Source organism: Fragaria vesca, linkage group LG6 (genome assembly GCF_000184155.1).
Source record: "Fragaria vesca subsp. vesca linkage group LG6, FraVesHawaii_1.0, whole genome shotgun sequence".
Classification (NCBI taxonomy): Eukaryota; Viridiplantae; Streptophyta; class Magnoliopsida; order Rosales; family Rosaceae; genus Fragaria; species Fragaria vesca.
In genome coordinates this window covers 11,519,467-11,538,535 of record NC_020496.1, presented here as the reverse complement: position 1 = coordinate 11,538,535, position 19,069 = coordinate 11,519,467, and the positions used below count along the sequence as shown (strand labels likewise).

General features: G+C 36.1%; 2 protein-coding genes across 2 annotated transcripts; one reads left to right on the top strand and one right to left on the bottom strand.

Moving 5' to 3' along the window:
- Window positions 1-653: 653 nt before the first annotated feature.
- LOC101305384 (E3 ubiquitin-protein ligase At4g11680-like) lies at window positions 654-5,678 on the top strand. Its single transcript, XM_004302896.1, has 5 exons — window positions 654-776; window positions 1,635-2,519; window positions 3,679-3,804; window positions 3,879-4,167; window positions 4,726-5,678. The coding sequence occupies exons 2-5, from the start codon at window positions 1,852-1,854 to the stop codon at window positions 4,897-4,899; spliced, it is 1,257 nt and encodes a 418-aa protein (XP_004302944.1). The 5' UTR covers window positions 654-776; window positions 1,635-1,851; the 3' UTR covers window positions 4,900-5,678.
- Window positions 5,679-7,938: 2,260 nt separating this feature from the next.
- Window positions 7,939-19,069, bottom strand: LOC101301309 (N-alpha-acetyltransferase 16, NatA auxiliary subunit-like). Its single transcript, XM_004302883.1, has 26 exons — window positions 18,897-19,069; window positions 17,858-17,936; window positions 17,493-17,575; window positions 17,229-17,378; window positions 16,638-16,753; window positions 16,170-16,275; window positions 15,235-15,306; window positions 15,015-15,130; window positions 14,612-14,744; window positions 13,948-14,025; window positions 13,755-13,808; window positions 13,554-13,624; window positions 13,050-13,104; window positions 12,843-12,938; window positions 12,033-12,161; window positions 11,387-11,469; window positions 11,070-11,300; window positions 10,469-10,601; window positions 10,267-10,374; window positions 10,025-10,156; window positions 9,691-9,747; window positions 9,480-9,577; window positions 9,337-9,395; window positions 9,134-9,245; window positions 8,936-9,039; window positions 7,939-8,566 (listed from the first exon to the last, which is right to left on the bottom strand). The coding sequence occupies exons 1-26, from the start codon at window positions 18,945-18,947 to the stop codon at window positions 8,376-8,378; spliced, it is 2,697 nt and encodes an 898-aa protein (XP_004302931.1). The 5' UTR covers window positions 18,948-19,069; the 3' UTR covers window positions 7,939-8,375.

Below are 19,069 nucleotides of genomic sequence, written 5' to 3'. Positions count from 1 at the left end.
TCAATATTTTTTTTCTTTAAATTCTAGCCGATTGATGTCATATTGGAGATTTGAAATTCGAATATAATACTACTCTTTTAATTATAAATTGAAAAATATCAAGAAAAAAAAGAAAAAATTTCTAACCCGATCAAAAAAATCTAACAGAAAATAAAAAAGAATACGTAAAGTGAGTTGTGAAATAGTAAATATATAATAATTATATTAAGTAACAGATTATTATTAGTTTTAGATATTGAGAGTATTTTAGACAGTTTGGGATGTGTATTTAGTATAATATTGAAATGAAAAACTAGATGTGTAGTGTATTAAGTAAAGGGTGTGTATTAAGAGATTAGAGGTATGTATTTAAAATTACTCTTTTCTTAGAGCTCCATTATTTTAAAAAAACACTCACACACATTACATATGTCAATGAAATGTGAACCGTAACCTCAAGGTTATTAGTTAACAGTCTAACACCACATTCGTTTATATGACTCGTACAATTAAAAAAGAAAAAAGACTTAGCGAGTCGAAAGCACACAGTTGCACTTAATTTCACATCTCCCACAATCCAACGGCGCAAATACTCTCTGTCACTCCCACAGCTCATGTCTCATCCCACTACGTTTTTTTTTGGTCTGAGATAACAACGTTTACTCTCTCTCTCCATGATGGGTTTGCTGACGTTTTGTTTCTTTTCTCTCCGGAAAACTGAAGACCTGTGCAAAGATTGGAGCTTTAATCCGACACCCGAATAATCAGTCTATCTTGTATATATCTAGCTGAATCTGGTAATATTTTCTATCTCCTTCATTCTTTCCTTTATGATCATCATTTTTGGTTTATGGTTTTAATTTCTGTTTAATATTGTTGTTATCTGCTGCTTAATCTAGATAATTATTTGTGGGTTTTGTGTTTTGTGATGGAGTTGATATCATTTCTTGAATTTGATAGGCAGTACTTGCGAAAGTTTTTATCTTGAGTGTAGATTATTGAGTGGATTGTGTGGATATGAAGTTTTTGAACATGGGATTTTGTTCTAGAGTTGGACTAGCTTGCTTGTACACTAAGTAGGTCTTTTGATTTGAGGCTATTGTGCATTGGCTTGGGTTTTACTAGTGGTTTCAGGAGTAACATGTAGTGAAAACGCAATGCATATATGATCAATTTGTGATTACCCTTGACCCGTTTTGGTAGTCAGATTGTGCAAGCTTGTTTTATCTTAAGAAGAATTCTTTTGAGGTTTTTGGGATATCAGATGATTATATTTTACTTCTGCCTTCCACTTGTGTGGTTTTATCGCTTGTAGTTCGGGTTTTTTTTTTTTTTTTTTTGCCTTCATGCTCATATTTGCTATGAAGAAATAGTTTTCTGTTTACACGAATCATGTAACCGCCTCACTGTCGTCCTGTTTTCGGACAGTGATCGTGTAATGTATGTGCACCTGCTATTTCACAAGCCATGTAGCTATCCAGATGTCTTTTGATGCGATAAAGATGATCTTTCTGATAGGATGGCATTGCTCATATTACTACCTGATTGCCTGCTTTTACTTATTCACAGTTTCAATCATGTTAAGATGTAGTACTGAGGTTTTATAGAAATGGTACAGAAACTGGGGACTAATACCAGCTCTGGTTGTGTTACAGCTTACAACTGAAAAGTTACAAGTTCTTCAAAGCATTTAGTTTCAAATTGCCCCATATGTTCCAAGCTGCATGCAAGCAAGTGAGGATATCAGGGAAATTTTTCATCTGTTAAGAAAGAGAAGGGGATTTGTCATTTGTGGATAGAGTGCAGAAATACAGAAAGCAAATTTTAACCAATCTATGCATTTTTTCCCTCCAATTGGGTTGGCAGACTTAGATGGATGTTCCCTCTCCAGAACCACATAGCGACTCTCACAGTGACCAATATCCTTTGCTACTAGAGCAGATGGAAAGCCCCAACAGTCATGTGCACATAATTGACGTAACAAGGAATGATGATACCTCATCAAGTTCATCTAACGATGATCAACCTCCTAGAGTGGAGTTGCCTCAGCATGAAGATAGACTGTCACATATTACACATGCCCCCACTTATCAGGCTGCTTCTTCAAACAGATTAACTTCTAGGAGTTCATCGTTTATGAGGCGAGGTGATGTATATAGTCGCCACAGAAGAAGCCCATTGAATTCAGGGTTATGGATTTCTGTTGAGCTTCTTGTCACTGTCAGTCAGATTATAGCATCTATTGTTGTTTTGTCATTGTCGACAAATGAAAATCCGCAAGCCCCTTTGTTTGCCTGGATTGTGGGCTATGCATCTGGCTGTGTTGCAACACTACCTATTCTTTACTGGAGGTTCCGTAACCGCTACAGGGGTGCTGAGCTAGAATCCACTCAATCGCATCAAGGCTCTGCTCAACGCAATCCTCCTGAACCAATGTCTTATACAGCTATATCAATTGCTCCAGCTTCACATGAGGAAACCAATCAAACTTCAGAGACAGTGGTGAGAGACCCTCAAGTTGCAGGACCCTTAAGTGCAAGGTTTTGTTTTCCTCTACCTTTTATTTCATATTTTATCTACTGGTCGTCTTTCATTGTCTTGTTCATACTGTCTTCTGCCAGGTTTCCTGGTGAGCATGCTTGATTACTACATACGTATACACACACACACACACATACTTGTGTTTTCTATGATAACTACATATATTATTCATATATTTAAAATTACATATTATATTATATTATATATGTATATGTATATTATGTCAAGGTCTAAGGATTCTGTGTCTCATGCTTTGTTTTCCTTGCTAATGCTTTGATATTAGTTGTACGCCTGTACTGGAATACAATATTATGATGAACAAATTACCAGTAGTACAATCTTCTCTCTAACCACACAACCAAAACTAGTATCGGCTCACAGTTTCCCATTAAGAAAAGAAATATCTCTTCTGTGTCTCATGCTTTGTTTTCCTTTCTAATGCTTTGATATTAATTGTACGCCTGTACTGGAATACAATATTATGATGAACAAATTACCACTAGTACAATCTTCTTTCTAACCACACAACCAAAAGTAGTATCAGCTCACAGTTTCCCATTAAGAAAAGAAATATCTCTTCTTACTACGATTTTTTATTTTTATATGATATGTTTTAGGGAGTAGTTTTGACCTGGAATTAAATCCAAGAGTGACCGTAAATCCTTGTTCACATGGTGACCAGGTAAAAATGACTAATAATTTAACTGCAGCAGATATCCAAAAGCTTTCTTTTTCTATAGAGTGGTCACCTCATCTACGTCTTGTTGTTCTTTACAAAAGTCTCCATATGTTTTGGCTACTTGTCTGTCTTTAATAGTCTGGTTTGCATCCATGCTAAGATATAAGCACATATTTTAATAAATTGTATGGTGTGAGCTCACTCATTAGAAATTGCTTTGGAGAATAAAGTGAAAATATTTGTTTAGTGTTGAATTTGTTTTCATGTACATATATAAATTACACAATAAACTGAAATGTGATGAACACATAGATTGAAGTCCTATATGCTACATCAATTGTTGTAACTACTATTTTCAAGATATTTGTAAGTCTATTCTTTTTTTGTTTTTTTTTTTTGTTCTGTTTTCATAATGGTCTGTACAATTTAAATATCATATGTAGATTGTGTCATTAACTAAAGAAGTTACTATGTTGCAGACTTCATGGGTTGGTGGATCATTTCAAGATGGCATTAGATTGCTTCTTCGCAGTTTGGTTTGTTGTGGGAAATGTGTGGATTTTTGGAGGTCACTCTTCTCCCTCTGATGCCCCTAAATTGTATAGGTACCTCCTAACGACAGTGTGTTTAACAGTCACTTGGTTATTGAGTCATCTAAAGATTCCTGGGTTTCTTGTAGGTTATGCATAGTGTTCCTCACCTTTAGCTGCATTGGATATGCCATGCCATTCATACTGTGTGCAACAATTTGTTGCTGCCTGCCTTGCATCATTTCTGTCCTGGGATTCCGAGAGGACCATTCTCAGACTAGAGGAGCCACCACAGAGTCAATTAATTCTCTGCCAACCTACAAATTCAAGCTAAAGAGAAATGAGATCAATGATGATCTGGACAGCAACACCACTGCTGAAGGAGGACTCTTGGCTGCAGGGACAGAAAAGGAGCGTGCAATATTAGAAGAAGACGCGGTATGTATGTTCGGGACTATCTGGGTGTTTTTTCTTTTCTTAATAGAGCCATCTGAGTTCATGGTCCTTGAAATTAATCAAAGCTTGACAATATTGGATCCCCTACCAACTTTCTATATCAATTCAGGAAATCTAGCAACACCTGAAATTTCGTGGTCCTTCTGCATACCTCACTGATAAAAGTTGATTGCCTGTTGAATATGAAATACTGGGTTTACATTAAGAGCATCCCTTTATATCACAACAATTGCTGAATTACTATTGAGATTCATCAAGTGGTTTCAGGAGACTAGCCATGGGATCAATCATGCTTGATTTCTATAAATAAAAGATTGTATTTTTCAGACCATAAAGTAAATAGATATTATTATTACTGATCACTTGATTAACATAGACCAAACTTGTATTAACAATTACCTTAAATTTTGAGCTCACTAGGGGAAACTAGTTTAGCATTTCACAGATCTTCTGTTTAGTATTACTGTTAGGGTGGTCATGAAACCAAAAGTTATCATGCTATTATCATTTAATTATTGTGCTTTCTCCTTCAATATGCAGGTTTGTAGTATTTGCCTGGCAAATTATTCGGACAATGATGAGCTACGAGAGTTGACATGTTTACATGTCTTTCATGTGGAGTGTGTTGACAAATGGTTGAAAATCAATGCCTCATGTCCCCTCTGTAAGTCGGAGGTTGGAACCTTGCCAGGCAGAGACTCCAGCCAGCAATAGGGTGAGAAACCGGGGGAAGCTGATTGATATGTATATGAAAGGACAGACATGACAGAATTCTATAATGTTGAGACGGCTGAGACTATCTCAGGTCAGTAATAGGGATATGTGCTTCGGTTTATCTGTAAATATCGCCTGCAGTTCTAAATATAAAGGTGACTATGGTGAGTTCCCTCCTACCCTGTTGGACATTCATAGAGCTTCTGCTACTGCAAAGAAGAAAAAATCATATATAAGTTGTACATATCCTTCATCAAATGTTGTGAGCTAAGAGACCTTGAGAATTGACCTACTTTAGGCATTTTTAACCTTATTTTCTCAAATAGTTGGAGAAAGAGTATATGAAGGGATCAAAAGTCTTTACTACCCCGATTAGAACTTTGTGCTGATCATCTTCCAAAACCTCATCTGTCTCAACTCTCATGACTGCAAAGCTCCGTTGGTTTTCATTTGATCTCATACTCCATCCAAGGTGTTGCTGGACTTCAGACGTTCAGACTCCTTTGGAAGTGAACTTATTAGCATAAGGCCCCAAACTTCTGTTGTGGAGCTTGTTATTGAGATTGCTGGGGAAAACAAATTATGTCTGGCTCCGGTTACTTAGATTAGATTGAGTTCTCAACTCAATTGCGCACTCAAACAGAACGTCCTCTTGCTAAACTTTAAAGCTTTCAGTCAGAATCTTCTTAGCCATTTCAATAATAACTAATTCTTTATGTAACTATGTGGGAGAGAAGGATCAGGCCAATTGAAAAAGAGGATTATTAGTTTATTACTGATTTTCTCTTCCTCTTTTTCTTTCAAATTGTTCAACTGAATTGATAAAAAGCCCTACTCTATTACGGTATTACCATACAGTGGATGTCAAGTATGAGCAGGAAAAAGAGGTAGCTAACACTTGAAGAAAAAGAAATCTTGAGCTCACCAGGGGAAGTACAAAAAAAAAGAAAAAAAACCAGAAAATAGTAGACAATAAACTGAAGTTGCACTCTGATTGAGAAACTGGGAAGCAGGTGAACTCCAATTTCTGTTAAGAAAAAGAAAAAATAATACCTCCAAATGGATTAGCTTTCTGATAGTTTTGGAAAAAATGAGGTTAAAAATCATTTCGAGTAATTAAAAAAAAAAAAAAAAAGGGTGCATTTATTACCACCCCACAAATCATTTTGCTCACCCCACATGTTGTTGATCTATTAAAATCAATGGTCTAAAAGGCACTAGGGGCTAGGCGGGCGGCGACCCATAGCCTAGCGCCTGGACAGCCTTTGGCGGGGACTAGGCGGGGATTTACTTTTTTCCTATTTAATTAATATATATATATAGTATTTATAAGAATTAAATAAGATAATACCAAAATACCAAAATGACGAATCTGCCCTAAAAGACTAAAACAAATATCTAATCTCTCTCTCTCTCTATCTCTCTCTCTCTCTCTCTCAGTAAGTCTCTGTAAATTTCTTCACTCTCTTTCACTGTGACCAATTCGTCGGAATCTCTCTCTCTCTCTCTCTCTCTCTCTCTCTCTCTCTCTCTCTCTCTCTCTCTCTCTCTTTCTCTCTCTCTCTCGTCCAGCCTCGATCTTCGCCGCCAATGAATCTTTTGTCAATCTGTGGTTGGTCGCCGCTCCGACGAGGTCTGGTTCAAACCATCGTTGATCGGAGGCTGGTCCGATGAGGTCTGGTTCGAATCTAGCGGAGGTCTGGTAGATCGATGCTCAAATCTCTCTCTCTAGAAAGCTAAGAAGCAGCGGTGAAGATCGAGGCTGGACGGTGGTTTTCTTACGCGCCTGCTTCGCCTGGTCCAAGGCCGCCTCGAACACGCCTACTTCGCCTGGGCGGCGCCTTGACCGCCTAGGCGGTCCTTGGGCGGTTGACCGCCTCATTTGAACGACTCGGTGAAAATCCGAGCGGTTTTGCTTCGCCTACAGCCTAGGCAGTGCCTAGGCGAGGCAAGGCGGCGCCTTTTAGAACCATGATTAAAATACTAAAATATCTAATGTAAAATTACAGCAAGAGACAATAAGTTGTTACAAATTACATTTTTTTTCTTTTTTATCTTTTTGTTTTAGATGAACACAAACTTCGTAAACTTCGTAAATTTATCATCGGTTGTGAGTCTGAAGACACTAGCATTTAACCTGAAGATGAGGTAAACTGTTTATTTCTTTTTTCTTTTCTTTTCTTTTTTTCTTTGTTGATGATTTGTCTATCATTTTACTCATTATTTCCCATGTCGACTTTGTATCTAAATTCTTATGGACAATTATTGTACCGTATTTATGAACAACACATAGATCAGTTCAAGAACTCAAAAGTATGGAAAGCGTTGCTACTAGAGGTATATTTACAGACATTGATCGTCATGATTTCAACTGATACAATTGAGTTGTTAAATTTGAGAGTTTTTTTTTGTTCTTTAACTGAGATTTATATTTTAATGTGAACTTTTTTTTGTTCTTTTTAGTTTTGGTCAAGTAACTTTTTTTTTTGTTCAGTTGGTTATTTTACTTACCTTTAGCAAATCTGAATTTGACAAAATATATGTACAGTGAGAAGAGAATGTAAGATGAACAAAGTAGAATTGAGAAAATAATATTTTAGATATTGTTAATGGATGAACAAAATAGACTTATAATTAAAATTATATGAGTGAGACGTGAAAAGAATATTGGATGAGCAAAAATGGTTTGTGGGGTAACATTAAAAGCACCCAAAAAATATCTTTCAAAATTTGTCGTGAACCAAACCATCCAATATTAGTTCCAATCAGCCATGCATAGAGTAGATTATGGTTGTAAACAGCAGCCAACAATTTTCCAATTCAAACAATAGCTTCAATAGTCGATTCATTTCTTGTTAAATACTGGTGAAGGTCAAAAGAATACATGACCCTAACTCTAATAAACCGACACTGCAGCTCAAAACTGAACCAAAAATAATTGCCTAAATTCATCCTATTGCCATGTTCAACAGTACCATAGCGCATTTTTCAGCATTATTTGTCGGAAACTGTATCGATTCATAGCAAAAACAAAATTCAAATAACTTGGTGTTTATACATAATTGAAGTCAATGAAAATGGAAGAGGTACAACAACTCCGGGTATCTATTCTGATCTAAAACAGTTACTAAACTGAAATTCTGTAGCTCCTCGCTCAAATATTAAACTCAAATTTGGGGGCAGACAACCCAAGAAGCAGCCTCATCTAAAGATCAATACAAAAATGTGACCAAACTTAAAAAATAAATTTAAAAAAATATATATATTCTAGAAGCACAACAAAAGTAGATTATACACATTTCCAGATTAAAAATTGGGACATATCGACTTCTTGCAATCATACTATCAAACTCCGCACAAAACCCCAGTACTCTGCTCTTGGGCATATGTTTCTGACTCTGCAGCTTGGTTTCGTGATTCGCCAATCAACACATGGTGAATTTGCATTTTCCTTTAGTTAATATTTCTATTCAACTTCATGATTGGATATTGAGGTCTTTAAATGCCTCCATATTTCCATTTACTGCAATAGAACCTGCATTATGTTCATGGTCTGCATGGTTTGCACTACCGTTCTGGTTGTAAGCTGAACCAGGTACAGCAGAACTGCGACTGCCTTCAAAGTAAGTTGAGTAAGGGAAGTACTCAGCGCATCGCTTTTTCCATCCTACAAGGTACGAGTTATTAGAGGAAATCCCATATATTGAATGAGAAGAACTGTCTGAGTGACCTTTCATTTTGTTTGAAGTGCTCTAAGATACATGTGAAATGATGCAAAAACCCAATTCACCAATAAATGCCATAAACTACCATCAAGAAGACAGATGCGAATATGGAGACAATGATTATGGAAACAAATGCAATTTTCACAAAAAGAATTGAGCTATATATCTGATGCCCGCTACTTCCAAATTTTGTAAACAGAAACACAAGTTTACATATAGGCTCACCATGCAACAATCTATACAAGTTCTGCTAGTCTTATACTTTATTGTTTATAAAAGAAACAGTAGCATAATCCAGTTTTGGTACTTACTCGAAGCAGCAGCATCATCAACAAGGTATGTCTTAAGGAGCTTGTCGACAGTAACACAATCCTTGAGTTTCCACTCTCTGACTGGTCCAAGGGCTCCATTGGTACTGTGTTATAAAATGGAAAGGTTCAAAGAAAAATCAATCTTAAAGATCCCAAAAACTACTTTAATAAAATAAAATAAAAAGAACAGGGCATTACTTGGGAACCGTATTGTTGTTCGAATCTTCAATTAATGCAATAGCCTCAGATTTCCTGCCAGGTTCCAAAAGATATAGAACTTCAGCAACTGCAGCTCTATGCATCAAGGAATCTGCATTGAGAACAAATAAATGAATAAATAAATGACAAAAACAAAGAGGTAATTATTCATCTTCCATTTTCAATGTCAAGCTTAAAGTCACCTTGATGATTTTTTAAGAAATTCATATTTGCCTCCACCAATGAGTTCCCCTGCAATTGACTATAAACCGATAGAAACATATGTTAAGCTTCAATATGAGGCAAAAGTGGGCACAAGGGGAGGGAGGGAGCAAAGTGGACATACCTGATAAGCGGGCGCTCTGCTCCCAATACGCTCCAAATCAGTGTCTCGGTATCAGTCGTCGGAGCAGGCATCGAATCGACTTTATGGAAGAATTTAATCTACCCATATTGAGGTCAACAACAAAAGCCGCTAGGTAAGTATCAGAGCATAAACCCCCCATATATTAACAAGCAAGCACAGGTAGACCTAAGACCAAACAGGTATAACTTACCAAGGAGCGATGCGAATCAGGGTGTTCCGCATTCAATCTCAAGAGCTGCTTCAGAGCCTAGAGCAAAAAATAAAAAGATACAAATTAACACACAATAAATTTCATGAATCAAAAGTGTGTTAGCCTTAATAAACCAGGCCAATAGAAACTTGTAAACTGCTCAACTGACATGAAATTTTGGTTGCTGTATCCTGACAACTGTTTTTTGGTAATAAATGGAAAAGGTAACAAATACAAACTCCAAATACTAATATCACATCTGTCGTTTTGAAATGTTCGCTGATTAATTTTAAAAACTAGAGGCATCGCAGTCAATATTTGAGCATAACAGTACCTGAAAGGCTAGCAAAATCTTCTGTTTTCTCATATTTACTTCAAAAGAAAGCAAGTGTGTCTCCAACGACTCGGGTGAATTCTTTTGAAGCAGCTTCAAGTACTTTGTAGATTCTGACATGGGATCCTCAACCTGAGTAAATGTGTAACACTGTAAGTGGGATTTCATATCATTTACTACAGATGCAACAAAAGAGATAAATTTATAAACATTAAACTAGGGGGATAAGAGGAAATTAGAACCTGCAACAACTTCTCTCCATGAGGATCTGGATCTACAGGCTTTACAGGTCGTTTCCCAGACTTGGATACACCAGTAACATTAGATTCTTCATTTTTACCCTCCGCCTCCTGATATAATGATATATATTAGTAAATAAGAAAATAAGAAAATAAGAACAAAATAGAAACTCACACCACATGCTACAGATACAAAATACTATACTTTCTTAGCTCGTGCTTCTGCCTTCCTCTGTTTTTGCCTCAGTTTCTTTTTCTGAGAAGGCAGCAACTTTGACATATCATCATCTTCTTCAGATGTTGATTTTATAGGAGAATCATATAACTTTAAATAGCATCTGCATGTTAGATTAAATCAGTAAGTTTGACCTCGAGACAAGAATAAAGAACTGCACACACTCAACTGCAAGTAAAGAATCGACACTAAAAACTGGGGGGTACTAATTTAATCACTACAACGATTAAGACACATAAAAGTAATCTTTTATCTAGTCCAAATTCCCAGACAAATGTAACAATGTGACAACAAGAAATGGAAAGTCAACAGAAGTCCAAAATATAATGTCACCGACTGAACAGTAGGAGCTTTCACTTTCATTTTATTTGAAGCAACTTAACAGATAAAATGAAAAGCATTCTGAAAAAGACACCCACTTTCAAAGTCAACAGAAGTAACCATCATACTTCATCGAATCTGGTTATCCCAGATTGCAAAGGATGCAACATGACATCAAGGAAGACAGAGACAAACCAAATTTGTGACTAATCTTATAGTTATTTCACGGTTCCTAATGAATATGCTTCACCTGATTGCACCAGCTGCTGCTTTGTGAAAATATGCATGTGAATGCAACCGATCTTGGAATTTGAGCATTTCCACATAGGCACGCAGAGTCATTTTCCTTAAGCAATAAGAATGAAAATCAAACTGGTCTTCTGTAATATCAGCATAGTGTTTCTCCACACCTAAGAATTTTTTCAGAGCACGTCCAAGATCACCTTGCCGGAAATAACTCTCACCAGAAGCAAGCTCATACCTTATGAAAACCAAGGAACAAACGTGAGCACCCTCCACCAAAAAGACAAGTCATGAAAGCAAACAATGGTACCAGATGATACGAACCACATGCACTGCATATCATGAAGGTTGTTGTGCTGATCACCGTCTTTTGTGAATAATACAGCAGTTTTCTCTGCCAAAGGAACCTTCAAAAGAAGAAAAAAAAATGCGAAACAATTCAGCTCACGAGATTTTATAGAGGGAGGAAGTAACTGCAGCCAGCATCCTATTTTAATAGTAAAGTAACATAATTATGTGGCTGTTTATCTTTTTCCTTTTCTTAAAGTGTGCCTTTGGTTTACATGGCTTGGTTAGACCAACTCGGGTTCATCCATTTTGTTCATTTTAACTTTCATTCATTTTCAGAAGACAAGAACTTTATTAAGACAATGCATGCACTTGGGAAAAACTGTATCACTACTGCCTTCCAAGTCCAAGATGGAAGACAGACTTATACTCCTACATGCTGCTGAAACAGAATACCAGAAAGAGGACCAATAAGCACTTAATAACACACCCATCCTCATCTCCCTACGCTATACAAATATCGGATAATTCCTCTCCAAGAATAATACTCAAATCACAGACTAAACTCTGCAATTTTCTCACTGTACTACAAAACCTATGTCTGCAATTAAATAATAATAATAATAATAATAATAATAATAAATTAATACTTCAGAAAATGGAAAGGAGATGTGAAGTGAACCTGATCAGCCTGCAGCATGCGCTTAACACATTCACTGTTTATATAGCGATCTGCAAGATCCATACATCTAGCTTCATCTGCCAATGCAGCAGCAGCAGCCAAATCCCCAGCATGCTTCAAAAACCGACTCTGAACAAAAGACATATGAGAATATTTTTTAAAACAGAAAAGAGTTCGCCAACAGTACAAAATTATATGATTCTATCAATACGCTATGCACAGTAAAGATAAGATTATGCTGAGAACAGCATTTACCCGTAGGTAAGTTATACAGTTGAAACACAATGAGCCAACATTAATACAGATATAAACAACAAAAGAAAAAACAATAGTCAACTGAATCAACCTACAGAAATAAAACTGAAAATTCTACTTGAGATTTTGCTTGTGGACTTGAAACTTGTGGCTCCACAATAAAGAAGAACAGGTTCATAAGATGCATTCTACAAAAATACATACTGTACTAGAAAATGGCAAACTGACATTCCAAATTTGGCATTCCAAAATGCAACAGACAATTGGCATTACATCACAACCCAGAGAGACTTTGTTCAGTACTAGGTTCTAACAAAACTCAATGTTATCTGTGCACCGTTTTTACCATATTAATTTGAACACTTGAACTAAAGAAACCAATTAGTACTTCATACATTCCAGAAGATACATAAATGACTTCAATCAACATATCCAATCTCGAGACCATACTTCAAATGCCATTTTTAAATACCACAGGAGACCATATAATTAAAAGCAAATACAGGTACAATTGGAATATAAGATGAACAGCAAATGCTTAAGCGGATAACCAACCTTGGCAGAGTATAAATCAATCACAGTTGGAGTGTGCTCCATGGCCTCATCAATTTTAGATAGAGCCATGTCATACTGTCCTCGTCTATCGTAATGCTGCATCAACATAGAATCTATAAGTATATCCAAATTCAAAGCCACACGAACAGAAGGCTTGCAAGAAACTAGAATGGAATAAAAGCATTATTTAAAGGAAAAGCAGTCAACCTGAGCCAACAGAAATAAGGCCCACAGAAGTGTCGAAGGAGGCTCCTTCTCTACCCTGCATCCAATAAAAGCAACAGTACATCAGTATAAATTCTTGAAATCATCAAATGCTAGTAAATTAAAGATTTAACACATTGAGAAACATTTGCAACCCATTCTAAAGCCAAATGTCAGCCTAAACTTTGCTGTTTAACATTATTTTTGAAAATCAAATCCAAGGAAAATTGTCAAAGTGTGTCATTTAATTATTTGTTAAACCAATAAAAAGATTAACCATTTGGGAACTCCATTTCGCACTTGCACTCCACTATCAACTACTTGTCGATGTGGAGTGCCAATATCAGTCAGCAACAAGAACTGGAAAAGAAACTACGTGGTTTTGTAATTATATGACTAAGGAAAGGGATTTTTACTCTGTATTATATTACAAGGCCTCATTGGCATAAAAAGAAGGTTAGGCGAGCGTACTGAAATATCAAACAAATTATTATGATAATATGTTACCTCCCAGGATATGCACCAGTCACACGAACTGAATACTCCAACTCAAGGATAATTTGTTCAAGAATGTCTGCCTGGATAACAGTAACTAAAGTTAAACATTCAAACCAAGAGCTGATGATCCCACCAAAATACCATTCAATTTCACAGTAACAAACAATTAGAGAAATTATATCAAAAGATCAATAAGGTTGTAAAGCTAACCTTTCCAGGGTGATCATACAGAGGAGAAAGATCAGAGAATAAGGAAGGAACTCCCTGAAACATCAAAGAGCTTTGTCATAATAGATAACTAGGAAGGTGAATAACTGTATCAATTATATAAAAAAATCAAGTGGGATCCTTATAGAAAATAGGCAGGCAAATAAGAACCCAATGAAAAGTACTGGATACATACCTTAGTAAGGAGAGGCCTGATATAATTATCTGCTGCTTCTCGGAATTTTTCACCTTGTAGAAAATCAAGTGGGATCCTCTGATAAAAAAATTGGGAAACCCAAAGTTTTGTGGTTGTATAATGAGAAAACATCATTAGATTCAACATAGACACCAAGTGTTAATTTTCTAATCAAAACATTATTTCTATGTAGCAGAACTTTGCTCTTGTGTCTTTATATAGAAAAGAGAAAGTGAGAGATAACTTTAAGACAGGACAATGAGCTGCTCTGAGGCCATCCTTTTCAAACATACATCTCACCCATAATATCGTAAGAATAAAACAGGGAAGAAACGCATAGTTATGAGTTATGCCTCTAAGAGGGAACATGTATATAGAAACTGGAGATCAATCATAACAGGACTGTTCAGATGGTTGTAGATAATATTATTTTCATTTATTTTATTGTGAAGACAAACACCCTTTTATTAATTATAAAAAAAGCTAATACAAAGAAGTGGACAAGCAGTCTGCAAAAGAAAGACTGACAGTTTGAGCAACAGAATAAGATGGTCAACTGACACTATAATATGCTAGGCAGATAGCATATTAGATAGATAGAATCAAATCCATGCAAGGAAAATAGAAAGATATTAATATGTATATACAGAGAGAGGGAACATACCTTAACAGCAGAAGACCAGCTGTATTTCTGCCTAAGTGATTTGTACAAGTCATCTAACCTTTCTATTTCATCAGGTGAATACTGGGAATTTTCTGCATATAGGCCAAGGCATTTTTGCAGGCCTTGATAATATCTGAACATTTAAGAAACTACATTAACACCGCCGATAAGCACAGCAAGGGGATGTGGGCATGCATTCGCAAAAGAGAAACATATAGAGAAACCACCAGCAATAATGCAAGTCATTCTTGTTTTCTCATTTTATATTAATGTTTGTAGGTAAATAATTCACCTAATTTTCTCCAGGATCTCCCAAATCAAGCACATCACATTCTCTGACAATAAAATTTGACTTCTAAATTTACCAAAAACTGCAAACATGGATACTGAAAACTGGCGTTACCTGTAATTGTCAGGATTCATGGAAAGCAATACCCTATACAATTCAGCACCTTCTTCTAGCCGACCAAGCTTCACAAGAAGAGAAACCTCTTGTTCTTTATAGTCCAATTTATCGACCTAGAAAACATCAAAACCAAATGATAAGAGCCAGAAGTCATCATATTCAAAGCATAACATTATGCATCACATGCTGAACAGCAAAATGTGTAATGCAAACATACTATTTTCAACTCTTTCTTGTGCAATTCCTCGAGAGCTCTTTCCATTGAGCTGCTTTCCTCTAGCAATGAAACCTGAACCATCGACAGACAACCACCAGAAAAAATATATTGAAGAACATTAAATGTCAATGTGCTCCCAGAAAAATTAGAAAGATCTCAGACCACAACAAGATAATGTAGTGGGGATCATAGAAATATGCACAAATGTGGATGCTATGCTTACGAAGGAGAAACTTGCCAAATTTTTTAAATCTACCTAGTTTAGGAAGTGACACGATTATGACAGTGTTTATGTTATGGCACTTCAGAAAGATTTACTTGGAATGAACATATAGGGACAAAAAAAAAAAAAAAAAAAAAAAACCCAAATGATACCAATGAAAAGGAAGTCCTCGATAGCATATTTCAAGTGCTTTGCCCTGTTAAATACTAGCTCAGATTCAGACACAATCTAGCAGAACCACTATCCCCAACTTTCACAGTTACCTCTCTTAACCTGACATAAACAAATTTCTATATGTGCTCATCACCTATATGTCTATGGCCAATATAAGAAGCTTATATGAAAGATTAAACACCTCAGTAGAATCATCTTATAAACCAAAATTGATATAATCAGAGCAACTCTTTCTTCCTAAAGTCAAAAGGGAATAAGGGAATAAGAATGTTGCATATAAATTTAAACAAGGGTACTATTTCGTTTGTTTGGAATAGTACAAGTCAAAAGATTTCTGAGTAATAACTTGTATTAAAGAAGAATCTAATCTCTATTTGTAAGGAATGAAAGGGGGCACAGTTGCTTGATTTAACAGTTTAATTTAATCGACCCCCCCCCCCCCCCCAACGGATCCCAGACAAATTCCACATGGACTTGACATTCCAGAGTATACTGCAAATAGAAGTGGAGTTTAGATTCAAACCGTCAATGAAAGTACCTTATATAAAAGCATTTCCCCATGTTCACAACGTTCATTATCCGGAGGATGATCATCTTCTAGTGTTCCTTCATATGCTTCCAGAATTTCCACAGCTTTTAAGGCACTATAAATAACAAATAACTGATCAGTGTCTCACACTAAATGATTAAAATAACAACTTATGATCGAACTAACAAGTATTTTAGTGTAACTTCAACACATCAGCATGATAACATCAAGATTTACAGTAAGTAATGTCAAATGCAGCAAGAAGACATTCCAACTAGCTGGACTTAATATTATTACAGCTTCAACACATCAACCTAATAACATCACACTTTACAAGCTTAGATTCTAAAACTGATGTCAATGTAGTAATAAGACATTCTAACTGGTGGGCCTCAAACCTTCACGCTAAGATAGGCATCAAAATGAAAATAAATAAGTATATGTAATCATAAAAATTTCAGAAAATCTACAACATACTTTGAGTTTAAATGATGGGAAACTGCAAAGCCAATCCAATTCATGCGATGATTTGGTTTCAAGGTCAGGAGTTGCTGTCTTGTCTCAACAAATCCTGTCAAATCCCGCATTTGAGCCTGTACCATCATTTGTAAAACCAATCAGCAGCTAATTGAAAGCTAAGAGAATACAAACAAAATAAAGCTAAATTTACAAACGGCACAAATAGGATGGAAAAAAAAAGTTGCACAAATATCATATCAGTAGCAAAAACAGCAAGCAAAACCAGTACAAAATACATATAAAGCAGTGACGGACTTGAAACATGCATAACCGTTCAAGCTCTAGTAAATCTGTGAGGTAAATCTAGTAGCAAAGAAAATCCTACATTTGAATTTATTTTTTTACCAGAATCTCCAGGACATTTCAACTTCAAATCATAAACCAGTTATATGTGGCAATTGATAGTCTGGGACATGCCATGTCAAGCACAAGTACATTACCAAATTCTTGTTTTCCTTTGTTCAAATAAGAGACTTCTTGAACACAAATTAATAAGGAAATTCAACAGATTTGTACTTTTGTTAGAAGCCAGTGGCATCTAAAGCATACCTGTAAGAGGGACAGGTCTCGTAGTATTTCAATATTGTCTGGATCTCTCTTCAGTGCATTTCTATAGCATTTAATTGCCTCCCTGTACTCTCTGTCAGATCGATAAAGCAGACCATAGACATGCCAGCAAACATGACTTTTGAGATCATGCTGTGTGAAGAAAAAAAAGAAAAAGTAAATCCGGGATTAGATTACAAAGAGATCAGGCAATTAGTTTGGAACCAATACTATAACATCCAAAAAAGTGAGAAATAGAATCCTAACCTTCAGTCCCATCCGGACAAGTTCATATGCTTCAGATTTACGGTCCAAGCAATTCAATGTTAACCCCTTCATTGATAAGGTCTCTGGAAAAGGTTGCATTAGTCATAAAAACTATGTCTTGCAATTTTTTTGGACAATAAAAATATAAAAGTTATATTATTAACATAAAAATATCATAATGTGAAAAAGCAGTCTACGGTATAACAAATTTTATATAGAATAAAATAAAAAGTCAAAAATTAAAAAAATAACATGATTAAGTAACCACTCAAGAAACAAGCATGAGTATGAGGAGGCCAAAACTGAAGCATGGCAATAAAAAGACAACAAATCCATCACCAACTCATGTATTTGAAAATGTGTACCTCCATGGTCTGGAAACTTCTTCAATATGGCATCTGCTGCCTTCAGACCCTTCTTATACTGTTTAGTTTCATATGATTTCTGAAGTGACATGAAAGCAGAAACAATTTCAATTAGTACTGGAAAATTCAGGAAATTATTTGTGCTATATATAATGTTGATTAGATTGCAAAATTGTAAGCATTCAATTGATGTTTATATAACACTAAATCAATGTTTATATAACACTAAAACAAAAGATGTTTATACATGTAGATAAGTCAACAGCTCATCAAAATTAATCTGTACTTAAGAATTTGACGCCTATTCCATCAATATACCACCCAATATATTCCCATTAAACGCCAAACATGTTGTTTCCATCTTAGAAATTAAACTGATTTTATCAAAAAGAACAAACAAACCCAGAGAGGCTAAATGTGTGCAATGCAGTCATGGTAGTGTACCTTGAAAGAGTTTGAGTGAAGCGCTTGCTAATACACATGGTAGGCATTCTTTTTGGGAAAGAATACATTTTTATTGAAACTTCGCAGATGCACGAATACTTAACCAACACTCCCCCTCCCCCCCACCACCACCCCCCCGACTAAACCTTGCAGGGTGCATTGAACAATCCAAAATACGTACGAATAGAGCTACAATACACCCTCGAATGGGAGTTCTCTATAATCATTTCTCTCACTTATTTCCTTATCATGATAAAGGCTATCAAGTTCAAAATTTAACCTCTCAGTCTACTCGAACACAAGGCTAACAACCAATCCAGCACAAAAATCCAAAGCTCTAAAGTCACTAAAACCCACAACAACCACCAAAACCAAAAATCTTGACCAAAAAAAAAAATCAACTAAACCTTGACCAGAATCAATCACAAAACTAGGAATCCTCCAATCCCAAGCAGGACAATAAATCTAGGGTTTTACTCATTCAAGTTTCTTTCTGAGTTTCTTCTCCGCCGGTGAGAGAGATTGTGATCGAGCTCGGATCATATTGACGGCAAAGTAAAAAGAGAGAAAGAAAGGGAGGGGAATCGGAGCTTACGACGATGAGCTTGAAGAGGTTGGCCTCTTTGGGAGGGAGCGAGGCGCCCATTATTGCAGACAAGGAGAAAGAAAGAGAGAGAGACGAAGAGTGCTCTCCGGCCGCGTCAAAGAGCTGCTTGCGTTGTTCGGAGACAAGGTAAGGAAAGTGGTGGCGTTTATCTGCTGCAACCC

Excerpts from the sequence above, each read along its gene's own strand:
- LOC101305384 (XM_004302896.1), top strand. The coding sequence starts at position 1,852 with ATGGATGTTCCCTCTCCAGAACCACATAGCGACTCTCACAGTGACCAA. Across the intron at positions 2,520-3,678 it reads GCAGGACCCTTAAGTGCAAG|ACTTCATGGGTTGGTGGATC; the intron begins GTTTTGTTTTCC and ends ACTATGTTGCAG. Across the intron at positions 3,805-3,878 it reads GATGCCCCTAAATTGTATAG|GTTATGCATAGTGTTCCTCA; the intron begins GTACCTCCTAAC and ends GGTTTCTTGTAG.
- LOC101301309 (XM_004302883.1), bottom strand. The coding sequence starts at position 18,947 with ATGGGCGCCTCGCTCCCTCCCAAAGAGGCCAACCTCTTCAAGCTCATC. Across the intron at positions 16,276-16,637 it reads TCCCATCATTTAAACTCAAA|TGCCTTAAAAGCTGTGGAAA; the intron begins GTATGTTGTAGA and ends TGTTATTTATAG. Across the intron at positions 15,131-15,234 it reads ACAAGAAAGAGTTGAAAATA|GTCGATAAATTGGACTATAA; the intron begins GTATGTTTGCAT and ends GATGTTTTCTAG.